A 9546-nucleotide genomic window follows, 5' to 3' on the forward strand; every position below is an offset into this window, starting at 1 on the left:
AGACTTTTTTCAAGTGTAAATTTATGTGCTTTGCTTTCCTTTAGTAGGTTATATTAATAAGGTTATATATAACCAGAAATGGAGACGAAATAAGGGCCATATATTCCTGGTAACACATTAGCGATACAGCTCTTATAAATATCAACTCCCGTTTGCACTGAAATATAGACAGGCCAACTATTGTCCTGTGTGTACATCTCCGTATATTCCAAAAAATATTCTGTATTTATTGTAATAAAGATAATGTCTCTAACAATGCCGTGCTGTTCTATTCAGTGCGTGGTGTGGGAAAAACAGCAATTGACCCATTGACGACACCTGTCAATTGTTTCGAACTCGGGCTAGTCAATCGGAGCGCAGTTGTCACAATAATGATTTGGCAGAATGGTTTTCAAACAAATTAAATGACATTTTATAATTGTAAGTCAATGGACATTTCGCTCTATTTCTGGTTATATACTCGATGGTTAGGTTAGAACATTAAAAAGCAGACACGAATTTGTTTCGGTTCCCGAACGTGTTTCTTCATTCTTAGTCACTCGCTATTAGGGAAATAAAAATAAAAATGTTTTTGCTATTAGTAAACAATCAGGCATTAGGTGAAGTGAAATTTAGATTAACTTGTTTTATACAAACTAACAATAACACTCATTTTAAATAACAATAGCAAGTTATAAGACATTACATAACCAATCTCAGCAGTCAATGTAAGACGTAAAAATACTTTAGTCAAGTAATTTGTGATTATTTAAGTATGATACAGAAATTAAGTACGTAACTTACTTTTTGGGAACAGTAGATACATAAGGCATAACAAGTTTGTCGACGAAAGATCCAAAACCAATCCTGAAATTTGAAGTGATATTTCTCATAGTGCTGGAAAGCAGACTGCCGAGTGTACTCAGCTTTTCTTTATCGTTTTTCATGGATCTACTCAAGTCCATGAGATAGTAGAGATCTACTGGGTAATCTTGCGCTTGAGCGTATGCGAATGACAGTTGCTGCATTTCACCTGCAAAAAATTAGGGAAAGGGTGATGTTTATTTGTAATTTTGAATGCATATTACTATTACTTGAGTAAGGTATGTATTCCAATACAGTTACAGCGGACGTAATCCTTATTAGATAAAAATATTTTTTGGATGATAAAATCGTTTGTTATTTTAGTAGCAAAAAGGTTTCATTTTACAATGTTCATATTATTATTGAATATATAATTTACCCATTCGAAGTTGCATTTTGGCCCTTTGTGGTTTAATTTGCACAAGGTCGGATCCCGACCCGCCGCCACCCATGCCACCGCCGCCTCCGAAACTGCTACCTTGACTCAATGACTCTTCATACGTTAACATCGACTGCTGATTTCTCCCTAGCGAAAAAGTAGAGAAATGTTAGTTGTTTGTGTATATACTTACGTCACTTAAGTTACTTTCGGTCTTTTTTTTTCATTTTTACGATGGTTACCTCTGCTTAGCTCTCTGTTAAATTCAGGGTCGATAGTTCGTCGGCTGTCAGGGTTGAAGATAAACTCCTCGCTACACCCAGCTATAACGCCGCCTTCCATAGCGGGATTGAAGCACCGAGGCCCATTGATCGGCCCTCCGGGGGCAAAGCACCAGGCGCAGCTAGGCGTTCGTATGCACTCGCTGCATGTCGTCTTACTCGAACAAGGGTTCTGCGCCAGCAGCTGTTCGGCACGTTGAGCCTGACATGTGGCCAACAAGCTAAAGCACACCACATTCACTATCGACCGCTGTGCCCACATTGTGTTTCGTGTTCAGATCAATATCTGTAACAATGAAAATGTCAATCTTAATGACACTGCTTTGTTGTGATCCTGACGTGGGTTAATTGATCCCTTTTAGCTTTAGGCCGGCGCTAACCTTTTAAATAGTTAAAGCTCCCGGCAGAACACAATATGGCTAATATAATGGGATGACTTTATAATTTTGTATAAAAGTTTGAACAGTCTCACCATGTGCTGTGATTAAGTTAAAATGGCAAAATTAGTTTATTCAACCCTGCTACTGTTTACGGGGTTACCAGAGCAGTGTAAAAATAGAAAGCTGTCTCATTACGAGTGACCTAGTAACAAGCTCAAAACATAACTCACATAACCGTGTGGGAATAATGGTTTTACAATTATTCAACTTTAGTCACATCGCGTCGTATTTTAAATATCGTTTTGGTGTCCCCACAAGCACAATATTTTAACGCGAGTAATAAAAAAATTAAACAGCACACTTATTAATGATTTTGCCAGTGGCCCAGTGAAGACATGTGGTATAGCACCGGTTGTCGTTTGGGATACGAGTACGCACCTGTGGGCGGCCAGAGATAGAAAGGGCGCCGCCCACACACCCGTATCGAGGTCGGCGGCGCCGCTTCGTAGGCCGAAAGCAATACAAACATCGCGTTATGATAGATACACTTCTTGAAAAATGCAATTTAAAACTTTTCTAACTATTTAACGCATGATGGATTTGTAAACAAATGTTTGTAAAACGTTCAAATAAAGAACCTAGGAAATTAAAACTTGAATTAAAATGAAACAAACGTAAAACTTTTCTTATAAGTATAATAAAAACAAGCTAAAGACGTTTTAGTGCTAATCTCCATACACCTATCAAAACATCTATCAAGGCGAATAAAACAAATAATTACCATTTTCATACGTACCCAAATAGTCGTCGAGAACCTGAACATAAACAGTGTAACAGATTTTGATCACTGCATTACTGTCGATTAATTTCAAATAAAATATATTGATTCAGACAGTGATTAAACATATAGTGCATTCCATATAGCAATAGTGATACCTTTATGGAGAGTATAAATAGATTGTTGTTCGATCAAAAGCACAGGTAAGTACTTACCAAAAGAAGCGTTTTCAAGCAACAATTCAGCAAATGTTTCCTGTCACCATCAACTAAGCAACTCACTAGATCCGTTGTCGATTGTTATTTGCAACTTGTTATCACAGCCAGTTAAATCACAATCCACTTATGAGTAATTGTGACTGACATTTGGAAAGTGAATTCACTATTACCACCTATATTTACCTATATTATACACCTATATTTTATTACTATTAATTTCCAAGTATTTTTTCCTCATACGGGGAAAGTGGAGATAAAGGTAATCCTTATTAAATATCACAATTTTAGACTAGCAGCACAAATACACTGTAAAACTGGAAGAGTAATCGTCACTAAATAGCCTAATAAAAGTCAATAAACAATTGGGCTAACTACGCTCGCATGTAACCAGGAAAAAGGTCCTTAGTAAAAGTTTTCCTTAATATTTTTTTATCATTTACGATAATTTCGAGTTGGAGCGAGTGCACTGCGCGACCTGCGCGTGCGCCGGATACACGCGTGACTAATTGTACAGAAAATAACCTGGAGACTTCGTCAGCGGGTGATACAACGGCCGCCGTCATCATACCTTCTCGGAATCGATAGCCTATACTGTTAAGAACAAGAATCAAAACAAGGCTTAGCAGACAATTGTTTTCAATAAAACGACCTTGAATGACCTGACCATGTAAATAGGTCAATGAGAATACGTGAAGTTCCAATTTAATATGTAGAGTTGGATAAAATACACCAATCTGCTTAATCAACAGTACAAAAAGATAGTTACTCTTAGAAAAAATCAACAACACAGATGGTGGAAAGTATGGCATGGAATTAAAATAAATAAAAATGAAGTAGGTTGCTTTAACTCAATGACCAAAACGCGTCTTACAAAGACCAGTTAGCACAAAAACCGGTGTTTCTGTAGGTCGTACATTACGTCATTGGTAGTGATGATTCAAACTGTGCTATCGTAAGCATTCCTTCGTTTATACATTCGAGTGACCATAGCAATATGCAAACTAATAGAGCACAATTAACATACAACGTTGTGGGTAGTTGTGATTACGACCTTACAATTAAAATGTCGTTAATCAATCTCTAGCCGTTAAATTGGTCACTGAAGATAAATGAAAATAGAAAGCTATAAATAATTACAATATTTCTATAAATCAATCTTTTTAAATAAACATTCAAAGTAATACGACGTTAATAAGACCAAAGGGCATAAAAAATAAGAACCATGTCCTTTTTTGCGCAAAGACTTCAGCAAGTTTCCGTATAGCGGCGATAACGGGGGTGCAGACCGGGTCGACGACCGCACTCCCGCCCGTTTGACGGGCGCGGCGCCACCGCAATGCACGCATCCCTACATACACATTGCCGTACTTATGTACACAATCATTCTGATAAGCGTTTTCGAATATGACTTTTGTATGAATCGCAATTTGTGTTAAGCAATATAAAGAAGTTTCAATCAAATGAAAAAATAGTAAACACCTAGACATAATTGTTACAAACATTGTCGAAGGGTCTCGCACTTAGATACATGATAAAATCTGTACATAAAAATAAACGATTTCTTTAAAAAAACTGTTACTACATAGGACGCACTATAATTTTCCGGAACTGGCCACTTACATAAACAATATTTAAAAAGTAATTACAACATTTGAAAATGGAACTCTTTGGCTATATGTAGAATACAGCTTGTTTCATCTGACTGTCACTTGATTTTACATTGTGGCGTCATTTTAGAAATTGGTTCTCCACATCACCATGTATTTAACTCGTGAAAATTTTCGTAGTATGATTTTCTAAGACTTTCAGTGTAATTTAACAGCTCAGCGAAGCTTCGCTCGGCTTCAAATTGCATTTGGCGATGAAGCACCATGCAAGACGACTATTTATAGCTGGTTTGCAGAATTCAAACGCGGTCGTGTGAATCTCAGTGACGAATTTCGTGATGGTCGCCCGTCCAACTGTAAACTACTAAACTACAAACCTGCTGTAAACTACAAAAACATCGAAGCTGTGCGCCGTACGATCAAAACAGACAGGCATGTGACATACCATGAGATTCGGGCATCTTTAGGCATAGGCATGAGTCAAATACAATCAGTACTACACAAACATTTGGGTGTGAAAAAGGTGTGCTCTCGGTGGATCCCACACAATTTGACTGAGGCTCAAAAAACGGATCGCGTCACTTGGTGCAATGCCATGCTTACCAGATTCAACGAAGGGGCGTTAAATTGTGTGTGGGACATAGTAACAGGTGACGAAACATGGATTTATAGTTACGATCCCAAAACAAAGTAGCAATCGAGCGTATGGGTCTTTCGAGATGAGCCGAAACCAACCAAAGTGGCGCGCGTGCTAAGTGCCTCTAGGCGGATGATTGCTTCTTTTTTAATAAAACTGGACACGTGGCTACTGTTGCTTTGGAGAATCGTTGTATCGTGAATAGTGATTAGTACACGACCATTTGTTTCCCGGAAGTTATTGACAAAATCCGTAAAAATAACCGTAAATACCCGTCAAAAAATCTGACCTGGCACCTTGTGACTTTTATTTATTTCCAAAAATTAAGAACCAGTTACGCGGTCAACGATTTTCATCACCTGAAGAGGCTGTCGAAGAGCATGAAAAATATGTTTCAGAGATTGTCACGGAGGAGTGGCATAAATGTTTTCAAAATTGGTTCATTCGTATGAAAAAGTGCATTACACGCTAACGGAGAATATTTTGAGGAACAATAAATTCATTATTGACCATTTATAATGCTTCTTTCTTATTCATTCCGGAAACTTATAGTGCGCCTCACGTATAGTCCATTTGTTTAAGTAATTAACTAAATGTAAACAATCTTGAGATGTCTATTTAATGAAATATACATTTACAAAATGATTTTTACTTACCTTCAAATACAAAATACAATTACTTAGCTTCATATGAAATTGCATGCCTATTTTTATATCTATTGATTTGTAAAGTATGTTTCAGTAAAAAAATATAAATTGTTTACATTTAGTTAAGTACCTAAACAAATGGACTATAGCTCAGTTTGGGAAACGCGTCTCTACAATGTATCCTGGTTTTAATTTCTACTGACGAGCCTCCACCACCGAGTTTATTCGAATCATGTGCAGTTCGGTGTACTACCATTGTTATTTGTTTAATGGTAACAAAAGTATCATAATGAAAACCGCAATGGAGAAGTTTCACAAATGACATGCGAAATAGCAATAGGCCAACATGATGGATTATACCTACAACCTCTAAAGAGGAGACTTATTACCACTTCTGGAGTGGGGCATTGAAATGTCACAGGGATCTGATAAAATCAGCAACTTCTTTTTTTTATAAATCAAATCACATGGATTTTAGGATTACAACTCGAGTTTGTCATTAGGTACCCTAAACAATTATAAGCGTATGATAACATTAATTTACGTTTTGATTTAGTGAAAAAATAAAATAATAATCTCAGTAGAGAGTACAAAAAAACCGACCCTTAGGGTGGCATATTTTCTTCAAATTTAAACGGGACCACTACTGATGTATCCTCTTTCCATAAAAAAAAAGAATCATCAGAATCGGTTCACAAATTTCTCAAAATCGGTTTAAAGGTTATCGCGTGCATTCATACAAAAAAAGGTGGGCTAAACTATTAAGTTTCGATTTGAGCTTAGAGTCGCCAGTAAGTAAGTCTCCTGGCTCTGCGTTCAACCGAGTCAAGAGCCTCAAGTTAAATTTTATTAAAGTTAATAATTTATAGAATTTATAAACTTTAGACTGAATTATTAGCGCTAAAGTTAAGATCTGTGTTCAATGTCATGCCAAGAGTCCAGACTGTCGACTACAGGGACATATATACCCTATAAAGGTAGGAGTCATATCAAATGGACTCGTTTTTGCGGAAAATAGACAAACCCTGCATTTTGGTGGTGATGAAATTTGTCCAGATCCATTTGTACCATATTATCACCTCCCCTAAAGAGATGAGACTTAAGGTCCACTTCGTCCGCTTCACCATGGCCTCTTTCCTCCGAAGACATTGTTGGAATTGAACATGATTGTAATTGCAGCCTGAGACACATATTGGGCCTTGTCATTAAAATGCCGTTATTCATGCAAGGGGAGGTTCTTTGGAACAATATAAATAGAATTAATCCCTGAAAATCTCTATGTTCATATATAATATAATTGTATTCATTATAGTTTTATTTTATATTTAGCATATCAGTAAGTAATGTTTTTTCTTAATTGACAGAATATAGCAGTTGACTCTGTAAAATAGTAGTCAAATAAATAAAATTATAAGCCGATCTGTAAGTAAAACTTTAAAAAAATTAGAACAATATGCCAATGCATTAAATTGTGGTACTCCCTATATATTGTACTGCTGAGCGTTGGTCTCCTTTATGTAAAGGTATTAGAGCATAGTCCATCAGGTTTGATAAATTTAAAATATTATTTATATAACACACTGAATTTATCTTTTATATCACATAGTAAAGGGCTGGTAATTAAAGGGTACGGCTGCTAGCGAAAATATAAGTCACAGTTATATCTTCAATAGTGACTAATTGATGGCATCTACATAGACTAAACAATCTCCAATTTTCACAGAAGGGGCAGTAAATTTGTCCTTGATTTATCTGTTTATTATGATAATATACATCATATAGTAACAAGTGTATTCAATTTGCAGATCAATTGAGGAATTTCAGACCAAAAACTGATAAATCTAATAAATAACATCCCCAATTTTGTCTAGTTTCATTGAATGAATTAGTCGTATTGTATTCAGATCCATGCATTTAAAAGATATTTTATTTATTACATATCATATTGTACATTTGAAGGAAGATTTAGCAGTTGCCATTCAGGTTGCATAAATTATCCACAGATACGTACAAAAACGATCCTCTGGCATTCAAAAAGAAGAACAAGTCAAAATGTGACTGATCAGTTTCTGTTCAGATGCTCTTTAATTAATTTTTGTCTGGGTTATCTTTATAGTACCCCAAAGTGTATTCTGTTGCTCTCCTCTGATTTAGGAACAGGTAATTAGTGAATTTCACATTATTATTGTTATTATAGATAGTAGCCAAATATCTATTGATATCTGGCTAAAATCTAAAATATTATGAATTTCACAAAAATACTTTGTGGTGTTGAATAAGAAGTATACAGCAACACATTAAAAATGTAATTGAGGTATTTGTTCTAAGTTCTAAGCCTTTGTTTTGTTTTTGTTAGAGTTAAAATGTTTTCGAACTGAAGGACTTTGTATCCAGGTCATGCAATAAATTAAAAAGAAAAAATAATAATTGAGGTATAAGGTATAATTAGTGTAGTATTCCAAGGTCATAAAGGCCATTCAGGGCCGATAGAACTTTCAGAAATATTGAAGAAAACTTAACAGAAAAATAATAATTGGCAAAGAAAATGAACAGTTTGGCAAAAACTAAAATGAAGACGATAAAATGTTAATATCAAAGTCAGTCAATATAATAGAGCAGAGTTGAATTGGTGAACAATGTTCCTAAACTTCTATATCCTTATAGTCTGTCTTTTTTTGACAATTTTATTGATAGATTGTGAAAATAGGTAAAATTTTGCAAAAAATGTGTATCAATATTATGATGTTGTAATGATTACTAATAGTGTTATTGTATTATTTATTCTTAATTTGACAGTTGGTCGATTAGTATCAAAAGAAATTTTTAGTCATACACATTTTAATAATGACAGGTGGATTTCAATTATGTATATCAAATTTAAAATAAAAACTTTAAGATTCTCCTCCTCCTCCTCCTCCTGTTTGTATTTTTTATACACATACTTACACACATAAACTTAGTGTATGTATATATAAATTATCAAAAATTAACAATTCAAATGAATGAGTTGGGATGAATAATTAGCCGATGATGATTCTAATGAAACAAGTCCGGCTATTTATTTCTAATGCATAAGTAACATTCAGTTGATAGTCAATATATAATATTTATCTACTGCAATCACTAGGTTCTTGCAAGCAACCAAAACTTTTACGCAATGAACTGTCATTTTACTCCATCTTCAAAAAAGACAGACTACACAATATTGTCTTGCATAGCCTGACTATGACTTTGGAAGCATAACATACATCTGAAAATTATTTTAATTAATGGCTGCATGTTTTTCTTACAACAAATGGGAGTCTAAGTCCATTGGCACAAAGAAATCAAACTACAACAACAATCACAATCAAATTCTACCAACATGTATCAATAAATAAATAAAACAAATATTTTTTTATGGAGTTTTCACAAATGGTGTTTTTAGCGCATAAAATCCCTAAATGGACTTCGGGGTTTCTGGAACTGGGCTATTCAATTATAGTGATAGCTGCTCTGTAAACACTTAATAAGTACCAGCTTACTGGTCATATTAGCAACATTTATTTGGAAAAAATATTTTATTTCTATAAATATAGAACACACCTTACGGCTGCTGGAAGTTGTTGCGGTCCAAGTCTCCAGCAAATTTTCGCTCTTTTAGAAGTGAATAATCAGGTCGCGGCCCGAAGGTTTAATGATCACCATTATAAACCCATAAAAGGTAAAGCACTGAAATCACTTACCAGCATTAAATTTTATGTTTTCAGCAACTTAAATTCAGGGGCATATTTAGT

At 35.0% G+C, this 9546-nt stretch overlaps 1 protein-coding gene across 2 annotated transcripts in view; it reads right to left on the reverse strand.

Annotated features, from left to right (window-relative positions):
* Positions 1-9546, reverse strand: part of LOC113237141 (integrin beta-PS) — a 28501-nt gene extending 18955 nt beyond the window's left edge. The window contains exons 1-4 of one of the 2 annotated variants that reach the window (XM_026473440.1): positions 9496-9546; positions 1465-1789; positions 1223-1369; positions 784-1012 (exon numbers count right to left, since the gene is read on the reverse strand). In XM_026473440.1, coding sequence (XP_026329225.1) covers positions 784-1012; positions 1223-1369; positions 1465-1765 — 677 coding nt within the window. In that variant the 5' untranslated portion in view covers positions 1766-1789; positions 9496-9546. The other variant, XM_026473441.1, reaches the window with a different exon arrangement.

This window comes from Hyposmocoma kahamanoa, unplaced genomic scaffold, assembly GCF_003589595.1.
Source record: "Hyposmocoma kahamanoa isolate Upper Pololo Valley unplaced genomic scaffold, ASM358959v1 93, whole genome shotgun sequence".
Classification (NCBI taxonomy): domain Eukaryota; kingdom Metazoa; phylum Arthropoda; class Insecta; order Lepidoptera; family Cosmopterigidae; genus Hyposmocoma; species Hyposmocoma kahamanoa.